The sequence below is a fragment of the Salvelinus alpinus genome, chromosome 1, assembly GCF_045679555.1.
Source record: "Salvelinus alpinus chromosome 1, SLU_Salpinus.1, whole genome shotgun sequence".
Lineage (NCBI taxonomy): Eukaryota > Metazoa > Chordata > Actinopteri > Salmoniformes > Salmonidae > Salvelinus > Salvelinus alpinus.
Window position 1 is genome coordinate 61,897,877 of NC_092086.1, and position 21,669 is coordinate 61,919,545.

General features: G+C 43.6%; 1 protein-coding gene across 4 annotated transcripts in view; it reads right to left on the reverse strand.

Annotated features, from left to right (window-relative positions):
- LOC139582816 (phosphatidylinositol-3,5-bisphosphate 3-phosphatase MTMR4-like) overlaps positions 1-21,669 on the reverse strand; it is a 115,800-nt gene that overhangs the window by 75,893 nt on the left and 18,238 nt on the right. The window contains exon 1 of one of the 4 annotated variants that reach the window (XM_071413180.1): positions 16,004-16,599. The exons of 1 other annotated variant lie outside the window; for it this stretch is intronic. In XM_071413180.1, coding sequence (XP_071269281.1) covers positions 16,004-16,048 — 45 coding nt within the window. In that variant the 5' untranslated portion in view covers positions 16,049-16,599. Of the gene's footprint in view, positions 1-16,003; positions 16,600-21,669 lie in introns of those variants that run through there. 2 more of the 4 variants (XM_071413206.1, XM_071413198.1) reach the window with 2 other exon arrangements.

The following is a 21,669-nucleotide window of genomic DNA, read 5'->3' on the forward strand; positions in this document are numbered from 1 at the left end:
ACTACATTCGGAAAGTATTCAGACCCCTTAACATTTTCCAAATGTTGTTATGTTACAGCCTTATTCTAAAATTGATTAAATCGTCGTCCCCCCCCCCTCAATCTACACACAATATCCCACAATGAATAAGCAAAAACAGTTTTTTTTAATTACATTTTTGAACATTTATAAAAAATGTAAAACTGAAATATGACACTTACATAAGTATTCGGTCCCTTTAATCAGTACTTTGTTGAAGCACCTTTGACAGTGATTACAGCCTTGAGTCTTGGGTATGATGCTACAAGCTTGGCACACCTGTATTTGTAGAGTTTCTCCCATTTATCTCTGAAGATCCTCTCAAGCTCTATCAAGTTAGTTGCTGCACAACTATTTTCAGGTCTCTCGATATTCAAGTCCGGGCTCTGGCTGGGCCACTCACGGACATTCAGAGACTTGTCCCGAAGCAACTCCTGCATTGTCTTGGCTATGTGCTTAGGGTCGTTGTCCTGTTGGAAGGTGAACCTTCGCCCCCAGTCTGAGGTCCTTAGCGCTCTGGAGCAGGTTTTAATCAAGGATCTCTCAGTATATACAGTTGAAGTCGGAAATTTACATACACTTAGGTTGGAGTCATTAAAACTTGTTTTTCAACCACTCCACAAATTTCTTGTTAACAAACTATAGTTTTGGCAAGTCGGTTAGGACATCTACTTTGTGCATGACACAAGTCATTTTTCCAGCAATTGTTTACAGACAGATTATTTCACTTATATTTCACTGTATCACAATTCCAGTGGGTCAGAAGTTTACATACACTAAGTTGACTGTGCCTTTAAACAGCTTGGAAAATACCAGAAAATGAGATCATGGCTTTAGAAGCTTCTGATAGGCTTACTGACATAATTTGAGTCAATTGGAGGTGTACCTGTGGATGTATTTCTTTGCTTGACATCATGGGAAAATCTAAAGAAATCAGATAAGACCTCAGAAAAAAAATTGTAGACCTCCACAAGTCTGGTTCATCTTTGGGAGCAATTTCCAAACGCCTGAAGGTACCACTTTCATCTGTACAAACAATAGTACGCAAGTATAAACACATTGGGACCACGCAGCCATTATACCGCTCAGGAAGGAGACGTGTTCTGTCTCCTAGAGATGAATGTACTTTGAGGCGAAAAGTGCAAATCAATCCCAGAACAACAGCAAAGGACCTTGTGAAGATGCTGGAGGAAACAGGTACAAAAGTATCTATATCCACAGTAAAACAAGTCCTATATCGACATAACCTGAAATGCCGCTCAGCAAGGAAGAAGCCACTGCTCCAAAACCGCCATAGAAAAAGCCAGACTATGGTTTGCAACTGCACAGAGTAGGTTCTCTGAATGACGTTGACTTTAGTGCATCGTTGGTAGTTCCAAAGATATCCGAATATAAGTTAATAAATATTTCAAAAACCCAAAACATAACTATTTTTGGAGTTATAGGTAACTAGAAATGACTACAACTAAGTTATAAGGCTTTGACCACACTGTGTTATTACTTTGGTGAGTAAAAACTCCTGCTTCCTACCCTTTAATTAATATTACACTATAAACCCATCACAGTGCATAACAGAATTTGAGTCCAGTCCAGACACTGCCACTAACAAACCTGGGGGTGAGTCCGAGATGGAACCCTTTCCCCTGTTGTGCACTAATTTTGACCAGGGCTATCAGGGAATAAGGTGTCATTTTAGATGCAGACAAGGGTTTTAATTTGTCGCTTGGTGTTTTGATGCTCAACGGCTTAACGGACGAGCCACACTTTCCAAATTAAGAATGCAGAGAGCCAGGAGAGGCAGAGCTTCAAAATACTGTTCCTGGCAGGCCCAGACCCCGACAGAAACCCTGGTTAAAAGGCGTTAAATAGGACTGTGAGGACTAGGAGCAGAGACAAAGGAAAGAAAGAGAGCAGAAGCAATAGGAGTGAGAGCGCTGAGAGGCTGGCAGACAGAGGGTGGGCACAGGAAAGTCAGAGGCTCACATTATTCAGAGCAGATTGTGGTACAAGCAACTGCGCTCTTTTTCAATCATCTTGTCCTCTCCGCATCTCCTCTCCTTCATTTCCGTGCACTGATCTGAAAGAACAGACCAGGTCAAAGCCAGCCTAATGATGAGCTTCCATCATATTTTCACCTGTCAAGTCTTCCATTAATACAGTGCAGATGAAGCGACCTGCAGACACCCAGCTGAACTCCTGATGACCTCCAACAGGTCATAGCAGAGCTTCAGAATAGCAAAAAGAGAAGAAAAAAAACACTTGGCAGCTTGAAGCAGGAGGTAAACAAAAGTCTGCCAATGTATTTCTTATTAGTCTCTCTCCCGCCCCATCCATTTGATGGTAGTCCACTTCCAGATAAAATAAGACAGACAGACAGAGAGGACAGAAAGAAAGGGCAGAAAGGACAGAGAACGAGAGAGCGCGAGGCAGGCAGAGAGAGAGAGAGTGAGGCAGGGAGAGAGAGACGTTCTACTCTGTCCCTGCAGGCGAAGCCAGGAAGATAGAGAACAGCCCGAGCTGTGCTGCTGCGACAGACAAGCCAACTACGCGTTTTTGCTTCGTCACTGCTGTTCTGAAAGCCTGCCTGCCTGCGCCCCCTTCCCCCCTCTAACAATCACAGAGTCAGAAAAAAGAACACGAGAACAAGCTGCAGCTTAACGTCTCAGCTCTCTTTTTCCATCCACCTCTCCTTCCCTCTTTCCCTTTTCCATCCTCCCCAGTCCCAACACATCATATCTGGGCTTATTATAACAATTACTTATTTTTTCACCTTATCTTCCTCAGCTGTGATACTGTAAATCTGTTCTTCTGAGGGGCTCCTCAGTGCTTAGCCTCTGACACAGTTCAGCTTAAGGCCACTAGTAGTGAATGGGGTTGTTACAGCTGGTCTTTTTAATTAACTAAAAACAATGGCGTTCTAATCCTTTTGTAAAAAGCTCCGCGAGTCGAGTGACAGACTCCCTTTCCAGGGAATACTGTACTGTAAGTATAGATAGAAAATTAATGTGATAGACTACTGAAGGAGAAAAAGAGAGGGAACATGTAGAATAGAAAAGAGTTGGGTGACTGGAGGTATTCAGACACAGAAAGACAAAGGAAAGGCGGCATATGAACATTTACTTCAATCATGAATAAGTCTGACTGAGTCTGGTTGCTATGGAAATGAAAATCACCCTTTTTCCGAGATAAATCCCATTCCTAGTTTCTCACCCATTCTTCCTCGTTACTCATCGTTAGACCGATGCTATTCACCTAATCTGACTAGGGATTTGTGCCTGGACTATAATTCTCTGGATAATTTACAGAACCCCTGTATTAGTACTGTGAGTGTTCCGTACTGCATTTTATAAAAAGAGAGACACTGTATCTATCTCTATGAGATGGACATCCTCTGGGTTTTGAAGGTTATATGACAAGTGACTACAGTACAGGCCCATCCAGCCTGTTCCAGTGCAACAGTAGAGCTCTGCTCACAAGCACCGAGGCAGAAACATCCACTATGCACATGGCCTTCAATGTCCACCACTTCACCCAATACTAACTAAAGCACTAGGTCTAGTCACAGGCACATCTCCAACAGGATTGCAAGGGTTAAAAAAAAGGGGAAAAGATTGACTAGAGAAACAGAGCGATGTACTCGGAGGGGGGGGGGGGGGGGGGCATAAGTGAGGCCGCCCTGCGGGCACCCTGACAAAACTACCCACCCCCCGTTCTATTGGCGAACGTACAGTCACTTGAGAACAAACAAACTGTCGTGGCTGAAGGACACTTATTTTTCTATGCCTTTTTCTGACTGGTTTTTCTATGCATCGGCAGAACAGAACGGCAGCGTTGGTTAAACTCAATGGGGGAGGTGTGTGTCTATTTGATAACAACTGCTGGTGCGCAATCTCTAATATTATTGTCTCGAGGTTCTGCTCTCCTGAGATAGAACTAGAGGTCGACCGATTATGATTTTCCAACGCCGATATCGATTATTGGAGGACCAAAAAAAGCGGACGATTTAAATATATACAGTGGGGAGAACAAGTATTTGATACACTGCCGATTATGCAGGTTTTCCTACTTACAAAGCATGTAGAGGTCTGTAATTTCTATCATGGGTACACTTCAACTATGAGAGACGGAATCTAAAACAAAAATCCAGAAAATCACATTGTATGATTTTTAAGTAATTAATTTGCATTTTATTGCATGACATAAGTATTTGATACATCAGAAAAGCAGATCTTAATATTTGGTACAGAAACCTTTGTTTGCAATTACAGAGATCATACGTTTCCTGTAGTTCTTGACCAGGTTTGCACACACTGCAGCAGGGATTTTGGCCCACTCCTCCATACAGATCTTCTCCAGATCCTTCAGGTTTCGGGGCTGTCGCTGGGCAATACGGACTTTCAGCTCCCTCCAAAGATTTTCTATTGGGTTCAGGTCTGGAGACTGGCTAGGCCACTCCAGGACCTTGAGATGCTTCTTACGGCGCCACTCCTTAGTTGCCCTGGCTGTGTGTTTCGGGTCGTTGTCATGCTGGAAGACCCAGCCACGACCCATCTTCAATGCTCTTACTGAGGGAAGGAGGTTGTTGGCCAAGATCTCGCGATACATGGCCCCATCCATCCTCCCCTCAATACGGTGCAGTCATCCTGTACCCTTTGCAGAAAAGCATCCCCAAAGAATGATGTTTCCATCTCCATGCTTCACGGTTGGGATGGTGTTCTTGGGGTTGTACTCATCCTTCTTCTTCCTCCAAACACGGCGAGTGGAGTTTAGACCAAAAAGCTCTATTTTTGTCTCATCAGACCACATGACCTTCTCCCATTCCTCCTCTGGATCATCCAGATGGTCATTGGCAAACTTCAGACGGGCCTGGACATGCGCTGGCTTGAGCAGGTGGACCTTGCGTGCGCTGCAGGATTTTAATCCATGACGGTGTAGTGTGTTACTAATGGTTTTCTTTGAGACTGTGGTCCCAGCTCTCTTCAGGTCATTGACCAGGTCCTGCCGTGTAGTTCTGGGCTGATAACTCACCTTCCTCATGATCATTGATGCCCCACGAGGTGAGATCTTGCATGGAGCCCCAGACCGAGGGTGATTGACCGTCATCTTGAACTTCTTCCATTTTCTAATAATTGCGCCAACAGTTGTTGCCTTCTCACCAAGCTGTTTGCCTATTGTCCTGTAGCCCATCCCAGCCTTGTGCATGTCTACAATTTTATCCCTGATGTCCTTATACAGCTCTCTGGTCTTGGCCATTGTGGAGAGGTTGGAGTCTGTTTGATTGAGTGTGTGGACAGGTGTCTTTTATACAGGTAACGAGTTCAAACAGGTGCAGTTAATACAGGTAATGAGTGGAGAACAGGAGGGCTTCTTAAAGAAAAACTAACAGGTCTGTGAGAGCCGGAATTCTTACTGGTTGGTAGGTGATCAAATACTTATGGCATGCAATAAAATGCAAATTAATTACTTAAAAATCATACAATGTGATTTTCTGGATTTTTGTTTTAGATTCCGTCTCTCACAGTTGAAGTGTACCTATGATAAAAATGACAGACCTCTACATGCTTTGTAAGTAGGAAAACCTGCAAAATCGGCAGTGTATCAAATACTTGTTCTCCCCACTGTATATACAGTGGGGAGAACAAGTATTTGATCCACTGACGATTTTGCAGGTTTTCCTACTTACAAAGCATGTAAAGGTCTGTAATTTTTTATCATAGGTACACTTCAACTGTGAGAGACGGAATCTAAAATAAAAATCCAGAAAATCACATTGTATGATTTTTAAGTAATTAATTAGCATTTTATTGAATCAATAGATGGCATCATGACAGAGGAAAAAGATGTGAATATATTGAAGCAACATCTCAAGACATCAGTCAGGAAGTTAAAGCTTGGTCGCAAATGCGTCTTCCAAATGGACAATGACCCCAAGCATACTTCCAAAGTTGTGGCAAATTGGCTTAAGGATAACAAAGTCAAGGTATTGGAGTGGCCATCACAAAGCGCTGACATCAATCCTATAGAAAATTTGTAGGCAGAACTGAAAAAGCATGTGCGAGCAAGGAGGCCTACAAATCTGACTCAGTTACACCAGCTCTGTCAGGAGGAATGGGCCAAAATTCACCCAACTTATTGTGGTTAGCTTGTGGAAGGCTACCCAAAACGTTTGACCCAAGTTAAACAATTTAAAGGCAATGCTACCAAATACTAATTGAGTGTATGTAAACTTCTGACCCACTGGGAATGTGATGAAAGAAATACAAGCTGAAATAAATCATTCTCTCAACTATTATTCTGATATTTCACATTCTTAAAATAAAGTGGAGATCCTAACTGACATAAGACAGGGAATTTTTACGGGGATTAAATGTCAGGAATTGTGAAAAACTGAATTTAAATGTATTTGGCTAAGGTGTATGTAAACTTCTGACTTCAACTGTATGTGCCATGTAAAAAAAGCTAACGTTTAAGTTCCTTGCTCAGAACATATGAAAGCTGGTGGTTCATTTTTCCCAGTTCTTCAATATTCCCAGTTAAGAAGTTTTAGGTTATAGTTATTATAGGAATGATGACGCGTCAACTATTTCTCTGTATACCATTTGTATTTCATATACCTTTGGCTATTGGATGTTCTAATAGGCACTCTAATCTCAGGAGTTGATAGGCATAAACAGCTTTGTGTTTCAAGCATTGCTAAGAGCTGCTGGCAAACGCAGTAAAGTTTGAATGAATGCTTACGAGCGTGCTGCCACCGCTCAGTCAGACTGCTCTATCAAATATCAAATCATAGACTTAATAATAATATAATAAACACAGAAATACGAGCCTTTGGTCATTAATATGGTCAAATCCGGAAACTATAATTTCGAAAACAAATGTTTATTCTTTCAGTGAAACACGGAACCGTTCCGTATTTCATCGAACGGGTGGCAACCCTAAGTCTAAATATTGCGTTTACATTGCACAACCTTCAATGTTATGTCATAATTATGTACAATTCTGGCAAATTAGTTTGCAACGAGCCAGGCAGCCCAAACTGTTGCATATACCCTGACTCTGCGTACAATGAACGCAAGAGAAGTGACATAATTTCCCTAGTTAACATTGCCTGCTAACATTAATTTATTTTAACTAAATATGCAGGTTTAAAAAAATATTCTTCTGTGTATTGATTTTAAGAAAGGCATTGATGTTTATGGTAAGGTACATTCGTGCAACGATTGTGCTTTTTTCGCGAATTAGTTTTTGTTAAATCATCCCCCGTTTGCAGAGGTAGGCAGTGATTCGATGATAAAGTAACAGGCACCGGATTGATTATATGCAATGCAGGACAAGCTAGTTAAATGAGTAATATCATCAACCATGTGTAGTTAACTTCTTCGGGCTAGGGGGCAGTATTCGGAAGTTTGGATGAATGAGGTGCCCAAAGTAAACTGCCTGTTAGGCCTGCTCAGGCCCAGAAGCTAGGATATGCATATAAGTGGTAGTATTGGATAGAAAACATTGTAATGTTTCCAAAACTGTTAAAATAATGTCTGTGAGTATAACAGAACTGATATGGCAGGCGAAAACCCGAGGATATCCATCCAGAATTTGTTTTTTTCAGCTCACCCTTGATTACTATGGCTGTCAATGGGAATATAAAAGGAATAACTCCCAGATTGCAGTTCCTAGGGCTTCCACTAGATGACAACAGTCTTTAGAAAGAGTTTCAGGCTGTTTTTTTTTTTTATTGCTAGAATTTGTAGTTTTAGTAAGTGGCTCCCATTTTCTCTGTAGTGTTTGTTGCGCGTTCCGGTGAGTGCGGGTACTTCGTTATTTATCTCCGGTACTTGCCGTCTTAAATTTGATCGTTTATTTACATATTAGGGTACCTGAGGATTGATTAGGAACGTTGCTTGATATGTTTGGAAGAAGTTTATTGGTAACTTACGGGATTCATTTGTATGCATTTTGAACGAGGGAAACCGGTGGATTATTGAGTCTAGGGCGCCAATGAAACTGACTTTTTTGGGATATAAAGAAGGACTTTATTGAACAAAAGGACCATTTGTTATGTAGCTGGGACCCTTGTGATTGCAACCAGATGAAGATCTTCAAAGGTCAATGATTTACTTTATCGCTATTTCTGACTTTCGTGACGCCTCTGCTTGGTTGGAAAATGTATGTAATGCTTTTGTGTGCGGGGCACTTTTCCTCAGATAATCGCATTGCGTGCTGTCGCAGTAAAGCCTTTTTGAAATCTGATAACGTGGCTGGATTAACAAGACGTTAAGCTTTTAAATGATGTATGACACTTGTATTTTCATGAATGTTTAATGTTACGATTTCTGTAATTTGAATTTCGCACTCTGCAATTTCACCGGATGTTGTCAAGGTGAGACGCTAGCGTCCCAATTAAGTTTTAACTAGTGATTATGTGAAGATTGATTGTTTTTTATAAGATAAGTTTAATACTAGCTAGCAACTTACCTTGGCTCCTTGCTGCACTTACGTAACAGGTGGTCAGCCTGCCACGCAGTTTCCTCCTGCAATGCAATGTAATCGGCCATAATCGGCGTGTAAAAATGTCGATTACGGATTGTTATGAAAACTTGAAATCGGCCATGCCGATTAATCGGTCGACCTCTAGTTAGAATACCTCATGATAAGCTGTAGACCATACTATTTACCAAGAGAGTTTATTTATATTTTTCGTAGCATTCTATCGACCACCACACATCGATACTGGCACCAAGACCGCACTCAACAAGCTATATATAAGCAAACAAGAAAATACACATCCAGAGGCGGTGCTCCTAGTGACTGGTGATTTTAATGCAGGGAAACTGAAATCAGTCTTACCTCATTTCTACCAGCATGCCACCTGTGCCAAAAAAAATCTAGTTCACCTTTAGTCCACACACAGAAACGCATACAAAGCCTTCCCTTTCCCTCCATTTGGCAAATCTGACCATCACTACCTACTCATTCCATGGTTTTTCTTTATTTTCGACATTGTAGAATAATAGTGAAGACATCAAAACTATGAAATAACACATGAAATCATGTAGCAACCAAAAAAGTGTTCAAAATAGAAAATAGAAAATAGATTTTATAATTGAGATTCTTCAAAGTAGCCACCCATTGCTTTGCACACTCCTGGACATTTTTTTTACTGAATCCATTTTAGAATACAGCTGCAATGTAACAAGATGTGGAAAAAGTCAAGGGGTCTGAAAACTTTCCGAATGCATTGTACAGTCGTGGCCAAAAGTTTTGAGAATGACACAAATATGAATTTTCACAGTCTGCTGCCTCAGTTTGTATGATGGCAATATGCATATAATCCAGAATGTTATGAAGAGTGATCAGATGAATTGCAATTAATTGTCCCTCAAAGTCCCTCTTTGCCATGCAAATTAACTGAATCCTCAAAAAACATTTCCACTGCATTTCAGCCCTGCCACAAAAGGACCAGCTGACACCATGTCAGTGATTCTCTCGTTAACACAGATGTGAGTGTTGACGAGGACAAGGCTTGAGATCACTCTGTCATGCTGATTGAGTTCGAATAACAGACTGGAAGCTTCAAAAGGTGGGTGGTGCTTGGAATCATTGTTCTTCCTCTGTCAATCATGGTTACCTGAAAGGAAACACGTGCCATCATCATTGCTTTGCACAAAAAGGGCTTCACAGGCAAGTATATTGCTGCCAGTAAAAATCAACCATTTATCGGATCATCAAGAACTTCAAGGAGAGCGGTTCAAATGTTGTGAAGAAGGCTTCAGGGCGCCCAAGAAAGTCCAGCAAGCGCCAGGACCGTCTCCTAAAGTTGATTCAGCTGCGGGATCGGGGCACCACCAGTACGGAGCTTGCTCAGGAATGGCAGCAGGCAGGTGTAAGTGCATCTGCACGCACAGTGAGGCGAAGATTTTTGGAGGATGGCCTGGTGTCAATAAGGGCAGCACAGAAGCCACATCTCTCCAGGAAAAACATCAGGGACAGACTGATATTCTGCAAAAGGTACAGGGATTGGACTGCTGAGGACTGGGGTAAAGTCATTTTCTCTGATGAATCCCCTTTCCGATTGTTTGGGGCATCCGGAAAAAAGCTTGTCCAGAGAAGACAAGGTGAGCGCTACCCTCAGTCCTGTGTCATGCCAACAGTAAAGCATCCTGAGACCATTCATGTGAGGGGTTGCTTCTCAGCCAAGGGAGTGGGCTCACTCACAATTTTGCCTAAGAACACAGCCATGAATAAAGAATGGTACCAACACATCCTCCGAGAGCAACTTCTCCCAACCATCCAGGAACAGTTTGGTGATGAACAATGCCTTTTCCAGCATGATGGAGCACCTCAAAAGTGATAACTAAGTGGCTCGGGGAACAAAACATTGATATTTTGGGTCCATGGCCAGGAAACTCCCCAGACCTTAATCCCATTGAGAACTTGTGGTCAATCCTCAAGAGGCGGGTTTTACAAACAAAAACTCACAAATTCTGACAAACTCCAAGCATTGATTATGCAAGAATGGGCTGCCATCAGTCAGGATGTGGCCCAGAAGTTAATTGATAGCATGCCAGGGCAGATTGCAGAGGTCTTGAAAAAGAAGGGTCAACACTGCAAATATTGACTCTTTGCATCAACTTCATGTAATTGTCAATAAAAGCCTTTGACACTTATGAAATGCTTATAATTATACTTCACTATTCCATAGTAACATCTGACAAAAATATCTAAAGACACTGAAGCAGCAAACTTTGTGAACATTAATATTTGTGTCATTCTCAAAACTTTTGGCCATGACTGTACATGTACACACAAGCACTGACACACACAGGCAGAAATGTGCATTGATTACCAAATTTCACACTAAATTGTTTTGGTTCATTTTCCCCCTTAGTTCAGTTCGTTTGGACTGGTGTGAACAATATCCACACTCAAGAGCGCAATAAACAACGCACCTTGGTTCGCTCAAAAATTGTTGTCTCGGTCCGATTCTTTTCGTACGGTGGTCTAGTTCGCTGCAGGTGAGAACGCAGTCTGGACCAAACAAATCTGGAGCAAACAAAATAAAATATCCACTGGCGTGCAGTAGAACTATTATTTGGTTGTTTGACGGCGAGCATTTGCTTAAATGCATGCAGTAGCGTACCATAACTTGATATATCTGACACATTATGAGTAGCAGCGCATTCATGAGCGCATCCGATGCAGATTAGGGGAGGTAGGGGCTATAGCCTACAAGGTATTATAGGCTACTGAATATAGCCTATTCACGTTGCGGTTAGAGTGGCATTTGTGCCGTTTCCTACCGCACGTTGTTTGAAGATCAAAGTTAAAGTAATAACGTTTGGGAAACACAAGTTAAGCTGATTGTTAATCAAAGAGCATTTTCCTCCAATAAACAAATTACTTGCATGAACACGTGATTTTGTTTAGGCATTTTAGTTTGTTGGACAATGTGAAACCAACTGTACCAAATAACAAAAATACTGTACAATGTAACAAATAATCGAACTCTGATTCGAACTATAGCTCAGAACTATATGTGAAAACACCCTTATTCTGTTAAAACATGTTAAAATCATGGGGCACTGTCAGCAGATAATCCATCCATCAGATCAGCTACAGGGAGAGTGCAGTGACCTCAGAGGGAATGCAGACATTCTGCTACCTGTGACCTCACGGATCAACAGGGAGAAAGCACATGGAATGAAAATTCAATTTTAAATTCCTTGACCTCAGGTCACGTGGCCAGCGCTACTTTTTATAGCTGGAACTGAATGTGCAGAAACTGAGGAAGCCTAAACTAAGAAATAATACAGGGAATGATGAAGTGCCTTTGAGCCTCTAATAGGACGGTGTGATGGAGCGAGAGATGGAGAGCGGTGGTGAGACTCAGGGCACCACTCATCACACGGCCCATCTGCTGCCAGGCTCTGATTGGGGACTAACCCACTAGGTACCATGCAGTCAGGGTGCCACTTGATCTGCGAGTCCTTCCAGGTTCCAGTGTTGATGGAGCAACAGGCCAGAGGCAGAGAGACAGTACCTCCCCATTTCAAAACGTTTGCCAGGCTCTCATAGGGCTCACCCACTATTATAGTAACCTAGGTGCCATGCCAATCAGGTTGCCACTTGATATATGAGCCCTCCCAGGTGCCAGAGTGGCTGATGCAGGCCAGGGGCAAAGAGAAAGAGATGCACCACCTCCCCCAGAAGCCCTTGGCTCCAATTGCACTCCACCTGATTCACTTAGCCAGCACAGAGAGGAGAGAGGGCTATAATGGTGTCTGAGTTACGGAAACAATTACAATTGCTTTTTATGGCTCAATTTACTGACGGAAATATATTTGCAGAAGAAACAAACATGATAGTCAGAGGGAGAGGAGGAGAGATGAAAGATAGAAGGGGGGAATGGAGCATTTGACTTCAGTTAAGAGCTTTTGAATTAATTTTCTGGAGTTTGCCAAAATAAATGTAAGACAAGCTAGCATGTGAGTGCTAGAAATTCAACTATGGAAGTTATATTATTTAGCTGTGCCAAAAGCAAAGACTAGTGCAAGCTTGGGACATTATAAAAAACGTTCAGTTTCGAGCCTCCTTCAAAAGTGAAACAACAAGGGAGTCTTGATACTAAATTATACAGACAGTGACTGGTGCAGCCATGAGAACAGCCAATTCAGCTGAATCACTGACAGTAAAAACACAACACAGCCAAGTGAGGGGTCCACACAGAGTTAATATATCCAGCCGTGCTCAACCTGCCAGGCCACATGACTGCACATGAAGGCGTGTGTGACAAAGTTGACATTTTGTCTACACCCTGTAGAATTCAATTATGTATATATACACTAGATGACAGTCAGTGGCCGTTGTTTTGAAGCCACAGACTCCATTTTAGTACTCCCCACCATTGTAAAAAAAGATTTTGGAAGCTAAAGAAATGCATTTATGAATTACTACATGAGTTCTTGAAGTGATTATTATATTACAGAATATTAATGCAGGGATGGGCAATAAAAAAAAAACAGTGGTGGGCCCTAAAAGCAATTTGCGGGCCAGAAAAGGGGAAGTTATTTGAAAATATACAGTGCCATTTGAAAGTATTCAGACCCCTTGACCTTTACACATTGTTACGTTACAACCTTATTCTAAAATGGATTAAATTGTTTTTTCCCCACCTCAATCTACACACTATACCCCATAATGACAAAGCAAAAACTGTTTTTTAGAAATGTTTGCTAATTTATCAAATCAAATAAATAATAAAATATCACATTTACATGGGTATTTAGACCCTTTACACAGTACTTTGTTTCCAGTCAGTTTCCAGTCTTCTCGGGTATGACGCTACAAGCTTGGCACACCTGTATTTGGGGAGTTTCTCCCATTCTTCTTTGCAGATCCTCTCAAGCTGTCAGGTTGGATGGGGAGCGTTGCTGCACAGCTATTTTCAGGGCTCTCCAGAGATATTCGATAGGGTTCAAGTCCAGGCACAGGCTGGGCCACTCAAGGTCATTCAGAGACATGTCCCGAAGCTACTCCTGAGTTGCCTTGGCTGTGTGCTTAGGATTGTTGTCTTGTTGGAAGGTGAAACTTCACCCCAGTCTGAAGTCCTGAGCGCTCTGGAGCAGGTTTTAATCAAGGATCTCTCAGTACTTTGCTCAGTTCATCTTTCCCTCGATCCTGACTAGTCTCGCAGTCCCTGCCACTGAAAAACATCTCCACAGAATGATGATGCCACCACCATGCTTCACCATAAGAATTGTGCCATGTTTCCTCCAGACGTGACGCTTGGCATTCAGGCCAAAGAGTTCAATCCTGGTTTCATCAGAGGAGAGAATCTTGTTTCTCATGGTCTGGGAGTCTTTAGGTGCCTTTTGGTAAACTCCAAGCGGGCTGTCATGTGCCTTTTACTGAGGAGTGGCTTCTGTCTGGCCACTCTACAATAAAGGCCTGATTGGTGGAGTGCTGCAGAGATGGTTGTCCTTCTGGAAGGTTCTCCCATCTCCACAGAGGAACTCTGGAGCTCTGTCAGTGAGACCATCGGGTTCTTGGTCACCTCCGTGACCAAGGCCCTTCTCCCCTGATTGCTCAGTTTGGCTGGGCGGCCAACTCTAGAAAGAGTCTTGGTGGCTCCAAACTTCTTCCATTTGAGAATGGCCACTGTGGCCACTGTGTTCTTGGGGACCTTCAACGCTGCAGAAATGTTTTGGTACCCTTCCCCAGATCTGTGCCTCGACACAATCCTGTCTCGGAGCTCTACTGACAATTAATTCAACCTCATGGCTTGGTTTTTGCTCTGATATGCACTGTCAACCGTGGGACCTTACACAGACAGGTGCGTGCCTTCCAAATCATGTGCAACCAATTTAGTTTACCACAGGTGGGTTCCAATCAAGTTGTAGAAACATCTCAAGGATGATCAACGGAAACAGGATGCACCTGAGCTCAAATGCGAGTCTCATTGCAAAGTTTCTGAATATTTATATTAATAACGTATTTCTGTATTTTATTTTTTATAAATTAGCAAAAATGTCTAAAAACCTGTTTTCACTTTGTCATTATGGCGTATTGTGTGTAGATTTATGAGGGTAAAATGTATTTAATCCATTTTCATATAAGGCTGTAACGTAACAAAATGTGGAAAAGGGGAAAGGGGTCTGAATACTTTCTGAATACACTGTATATATATATATATATATAGACACACGCACACACACACACACACTAGATGTCCTAAAGTATGTGGACACCTGCTTGCCGAAAGTCACTGAGCTCTTCAGGCCATTCTACTACCACTGTTTGTCTATGGAGATTGCATAGCTGTTTGCTCGATTTTATACACCTGTCAGCAACAGGTGTGGCTGAAATAGACAAATCCACTAATTTGAAGGGGTGTCCACATACTTCAGCCACGGTACACCCTGGCTCTGCTGATAAGCTTCCCTGATGTTTTCCTGAACTTTCCAATACATTTTTGATACATTTCAGTCACTTAGCCTAATGATGCAAATACACTAATATTTTTAAACTTTTCCCATAGGCTTATTCAAGTAATTTAGAGGTGAAAGAAACGCACACCTATTTAGGCGAGGTGCTGGCTAGCGGAGTGGAACACTTAAAAAAATAAAGTAGAGCCGCACACTCTAGGAGCTCAGATGCAAAAACATTTATGTCCAATGTTTCGACAGACAAGCTGTCTTCATCAGGGTATAATGACAAACACTGCGGGATGACTCATTTATATAGTGTCAAAAGACACACAGGTGTCTGTAATCATGGCCGGGTGTGACCTGATATCATTGGTTAATTCTCATATATTAAAATAGCATACAAAAAACATAAATGGATAGCGTAAGATCATAGATACAATTTGGCTACATAAGCCTACAAATATTTACAATAGCAAAATCAAAATAATCACAAGAATGGCTTCAGATTAGTAGTCTCCACTCTTTTCAATGGCCTATGCCATTGGTTGCATTTAAAACAGATTTCATTGATCTCAGTATGTCAGTGACAGAGTAGTCTGTTATTTTGGTAATTTTTGTGGTATTAAAAAAAGTGTGTTCTTCACAATGCATGTTCCTTCTCTGACCATAGTCTGGTCTATTTCGGGCCTGTCTCTCCCTCGCTCCCTGCCGCTACCCATCTTAATTTGCTCTGTCCTCGATTAGAACAGAAAAGAGAGAACCGGAACACCAACAGACTCACAGCCACAAATTGACCTTCCCACATACTGTACATCAACAGAGGATGTAATTAATTTAGTATTTTCATTACGGTCGCCATTGGTTCCTTAGCAGCTGGGCAGCGCTAAGGTGCGCCGACCACTACCCCACCTCCATCCCCCGCTGACTGAAAGGCGCACACACAGCGCAGGAAAGGGAGAGGCACGGCGCGTTCAAAACACACACAATACAGATAGAAACTTGCGCGCGCACACACACACACACACAGACACAGAAGAGAATTTGAAAAAGGGGCCACTTACAAAGCAGTTGAGCACAGAGCAGGAGACCCTTGCTGCCAGGCTCATGACGAGAAGAGGAAGCAGGACTGTGCCCCTGAGACACACAGCCTACAGAGAAGCAGTAGCAGCAGGAAGAAGGGAGAGCCACGGGCCGGCATTACCATCCTCACCACTCCTACTCCCTCCACACCTATCCGCCTCCGTCTTACCCCCACACTGCCCCAGGAGGTGCTATACACCCCCACCCTTAGTCCTCCCCCCCTCCCCGAGTGAGGGGGATGAAAACCGAGAGAGGGAGTGCTGGTGCCTGGAAAGCCCCCCTGTTGCTCAGACCAAGTTGGGAGGAAGCGGATGATAGTCCATAAGAACACACAGAGTCCACTGAAATAGCCCACAAAGAGGAGGATGAAGGACAAGAAAGGGAGAGCAGGTGAACATACTAGACGTGAGTGGAAAAATGAGAGAAAGAAACAGAGAGCAGGAATTGCCTGATGCTAAGCTCCACCCTCAGCACACCATGCGCATCTCCACCCTCTCACCCAATCACGTGCTCTTGCTTCACTCTCTCTCGCCATCACATCCTCCCTACCTACCCCTTCCCTGTTCACCCTTCACCGAGATACATCTCCTCGTACGCAGTCAGGCAGCCTCCTCAGCAACGCGTCAGAGCAGCATAGACCGTACCACACCACTGCTGGATGCTACAGCCAGCACATCACGCATCTATCTCATGCACCACACTGCAACGCAGCATATGCATGGGTAGAGATACACACACGCACAAATAAACGATCAGAACATGTCTTCACAAGGCTATATTTAACACCTCACACTAGTGGTTGTTTTTCACAAGGGTTTGTTTCTTACATCGACACCTCTGCATCAGAAGGCACACACACACTGGGGAGGATGGGGTCTCTCGCTGAAACAGTATCAAGCCGACTGACAGTGTGGTACGGTAGGTTGGAGCAGAACATGGAGGGAGGAGTGGAAGAGGAGTGAGCCTATGCAGAGAGCTCCAGTGACAGCATTCTACAGCAGCGCTGCCCCCTCCTTGCCCCCTCGCCTACCCTCCCTCTATTCTGAGTTTCTCCTTGGTGCTGCCTGTACTGTTCCCAGATACAGCAACACGCGTGCCTGCTCCCTAGGGGACAGGTGTGTGTGTGTGTGTGTGTGTGTGTGTGTGTGTGTGCGAGCATATACAGTGTCGCCTAAGCCAGAGGGGCACACACACTACCACGGTTGAGTCGTGACTTTGGGAGGAGCCATTCTTTTTTTACATTCTAGAGTCATCCAAGCAACTGCACACAAGAACCTGCAGTGTAAGCTACTGTACCTGCATTTCAACTGTATACACATCACACACAGTTCATTAATCAAGATAACACTGCAATCAATGTTTTTTTTTTATTGTGTATCAATAGAATGCACTTCCCTACTAGTGTATTGCAGCATGCCCCATTGACCTTAGACAGTAGTGCAGCCAATACTCATCCAGCCCCAGCCTTTCCATCAGTCCCATTATCACAATGGCCTGTGATGTATTTAAAAGATAGGAATGTACTGTATAATGTCATGTATAGAGCTGAAATTACCCTCCATTGTTGAGGATAGACAATCATATTGATTCGACACAAATCATTTGTGACTGTTCTATAATGTCCTAAACAGACCCTGCCTGGGCTCTGGTCTATATGGATGCTGTGTCCTCTCTCTGTGATGTAACAATAGACTGGAGGGGAGTGTGAGTGACGGCCAATGGCAGGCAGGCAATAGCGTGGATCGTGACTCGCTAACAGAGAGGAGAACCTCAAAACACCCAGATAGGGGGATGGACTACGTGGATATCTGGATGGCTTCTGGTGCATGACAGAGTTTTATTATCATAGGGTGTGTTCGTGATTTCAATCTGGAGTGCCAGAATGTGCTCTGGGTGTTTGTAAATTCAGGGCTTTGTCAGATTGTCCGTTCGTAAATTCAGAGCGTTTCGCTCTCGGAGCGTTCCGAGCGCAAACTAGACGCTCTGGCCGAGGAGTAGGGTTGATCCGAACGTAAATTAATCAGTTATTCTGTGCTCTGCCTCTGGCACAGTGAGACGAGAGTGCTCTGAAATCAGAGTAGACAGACAGAGTGAATTTACGAACGCACCCATAATGTACTGTATGGAACCGACTACAGCCACAATGTACAGTCGTGGCCAAAGGTTTTGAGAATGACACAGTTTGCTGCTTCAGTGTCTTTAGATATTTTTCTCAGATATTACTATGGAATACTGAAGTATAATTACAAGCATTTCATAAGTGTCAAAGGCTTTTATTGACAATTACATGAAGTTGATGCAAAGAGTCAATATTTGCAGTGTTGACCCTTCTTTTTCAAGACCTCTGCAATCCGCCCTGGCATGTGGTCAATTAATTTCTGGGCCACATCCTGACTGATGGCAGCCCATTCTTGCATAATCAATGCTTGGAGTTTGTCAGAATTTGTGGGTTTTTGTTTGTCCACCCACCTCTTGAGGATTGACCACAAGTTCTCAATGGGATTAAGGTCTGGGGAGTTTGCTGGCCATGGACCCAAAATATCGATGTTTTGTTCCCCGAGCCACTTAGTTATCACTTTTGCCTTTACGGTAAGGGGCTCCATCATGCTGGAAAAGGCATTGTTCGTCACCAAACTGTTCCTGGATGGTTGGGAGAAGTTGCTCTCGAAGGATGTGTTGGTACCATTCTTTATTCATGGCTGTGTTCTTAGCCAAAATTGTGAGTGAGCCCACTCCCTTGGCTGAGAAGCAACCCCGCACATGAATGGTCTCAGGATGCTTTACTGTTGGCATGACACAGGACTGATGGTAGCGCTCACCTTGTCTTCTCCGGACAAGCTTTTTTCCGGATGCCCCAAACAATTGGAAAGGGGATTCATCAGAGAAAATGACTTTACCCCAGTCGTCAGCAGTCCAATCCCTGTACCTTTTGCAGAATATCAGTCTGTCCCTGATGTTTTTCCTGGAGAGAAGTGGCTTCTTTGCTGCCCTTCTTGACACCAGGCCATCTTCCAAAAGTCTTCACCTCACTGTGCGTGCAGATGCACTCACACCTGCCTGCTGCCATTCCTGAGCAAGCTCTGTACTGGTGGTGCCCCGATCCCGCAGCTGAATCAACTTTAGGAGACGGTCCTGGCGCTTGCTGGACTTTCTTGGGCGCCCTGAAGCCTCCTTCACAACATTTGAACCGCTCTCCTTGAAGTTCTCTGATGATCCGATAAATGGTTGATTTAGGTGCAATCTTACTGGCAGCAATATACTTGCCTGTGAAGCCCTTTTTGTGCAAAGCAATGATGATGGCACGTGTTTCCTTTCAGGTAACCATGACTGACAGAGGAAGAACAATGATTCCAAGCACCACCCACCTTTTGAAGCTTCCAGTCTGTTATTCAAACTCAATCAGCATGACAGAGTGATATCCAGCCTTGTCCTCGTCAACACTCAAATCAAATCAAATCAAATGTTATTAGTCACATACACATGGTTAGCAGATGTTAATGCGAGTGTAGCGAAATGCTTGTGCTTCTAGTTCCGACAATGCAGTAATAACCAACAAGTAATCTAACCTAACAATTCCACAACTACTACCTTATACACACACAAGTGTAAAGGGATAAAGAATATGTACATAAAGATATATGAATGAGTGGTGGTACAGAACGGCATAGGCAAGATGCAGTAGATGGTATAGAGTACGGTATATACATATGAGATGAGTATTGTAGGGTATGTAAACATAAAGTGGCATAGTTTAAAGTGGCTAGTGGTACATGTATTACATAAAGATGGCAAGATGCAGTAGATGATATAGAGTACAGTATATACATATGAGATGGGTAATGTAGGGTATGTAAACATTATATTAAGTGGCATTGTTTAAAGTGGCTAGTGGTACATTTTTACATAATTTCCATCAATTCCCATTTTTAAAGTGGCTGGAGTTGAGTCAGTATGTTGGCAGCGGCCGCTAAATGTTAGTGGTGGCTGTTTAACAGTCTGATGGCCTTGAGATAGAAGCTGTTTTTCAGTCTCTCGGTCCCTGCTTTGATGCACCTGTACTGACCTCGCCTTCTGGATGATAGCGGGGTGAACAGGCAGTGGCTTGGGTGGTTGTTGTCCTTGATGATCTTTATGGCCTTCCTGTGACATCGGGTGGTGTAGGTGTCCTGGAGGGCAGGTAGTTTGCCCCCGGTGATGCGTTCTGCAGACCTCACTACCCTCTGGAGAGCCTTACGGTTGTGGGCGGAGCAGTTGCCGTACCAGGCGGTGATACAGCCCGACAGGATGCTCTCGATTGTGCATCTGTGGGTGAACAGGGAGTACAGGAGAGGGCTCAGAACGCACCCTTGTGGGGCCCCAGTGTTGAGGATCAGCGGGGTGGAGATGTTGTTACCTACCCTCACCACCTGGGGGCGGCCCGTCAGGAAGTCCAGGACCCAGTTGCACAGGGCGGGGTCGAGACCCAGGGTCTCGAGCTTGATGACGAGTTTGGAGGGTACTATGGTGTTAAATGCTGAGCTGTAATCGATGAACAGCATTCTCACATGGGTATTCCTCTTGTCCAGATGGGTTAGGGCAGTGTGCAGTGTGGTTGCGATTGCGTCGTCTGTGGACCTATTGGGTCGGTAAGCAAATTGGAGTGGGTCTAGGGTGTCCGGTAGGGTGGAGGTGATATGGTCCTTGACTAGTCTCTCAAAGCACTTCATGATGACGGAAGTGAGTGCTACGGGGCGGTAGTCGTTTAGCTCAGTTACCTTAGCTTTCTTGGGAACAGGAACAATGGTGGCCCTCTTGAAGCATGTGGGAACAGCAGACTGGGATAAGGATTGATTGAATATGTCCGTAAACACACCAGCCAGCTGGTCTGCGCATGCTCTGAGGACCCGGCTGGGAATGCCGTCTGGGCCTGCAGCCTTGCGAGGGTTAACACGTTTAAATGTTTTACTCACCTCGGCTGCAGTGAAGGAGAGCCCGCAGGTTTTGGTAGGGGGCCGTGTCAGTGGCACTGTATTGTCCTCAAAGCGGGCAAAAAAGTTGTTTAGCCTGTCTGGGAGCAAGACATCCTGGTCCGCGACGGGGCTGGTTTTCTTTTTGTAATCCGTGATTGACTGTAGACCCTGCCACATACCTCTTGTGTCTGAGCTGTTGAATTGCACTCACACCTGTGTTAACGAGAGAATCACTGATATGACGTTGTGGCAGAGCTGAAATGCAGTGGAAATGTTTTTTGAGGATTCAGTTCATTTGCTTGGAAAAGAGGGACTTTGCAATTAATTGCAATTCATCTGATCACTCTTCATAACATTCTGGAGTATATACATATTGCCATCATACAAACTGAGGCAGCAGACGTTGTGAAAATTAATATTTGTGTCATTCTCAAAACTTTTGGCCACGACTGTACATCAAACAGAGGTGCGTCAACTGGCAATGGGGACCAGATTAAACTAATGTACTTTCTCACTGTATCACTGAATACATTATGGGGTTAGATGGTTGGGTTGTGCCTTCTTGAACATTCCCTTGGCCATATATAAAGTACCAGTCAAAAGTTTGGACGCACCTACTCATTCTAGGGTTCTTCTTTATTTTTACTATTTTCTACATTGTAGAATAACAGTGAAGACATAAAAACTGTGAAATAACA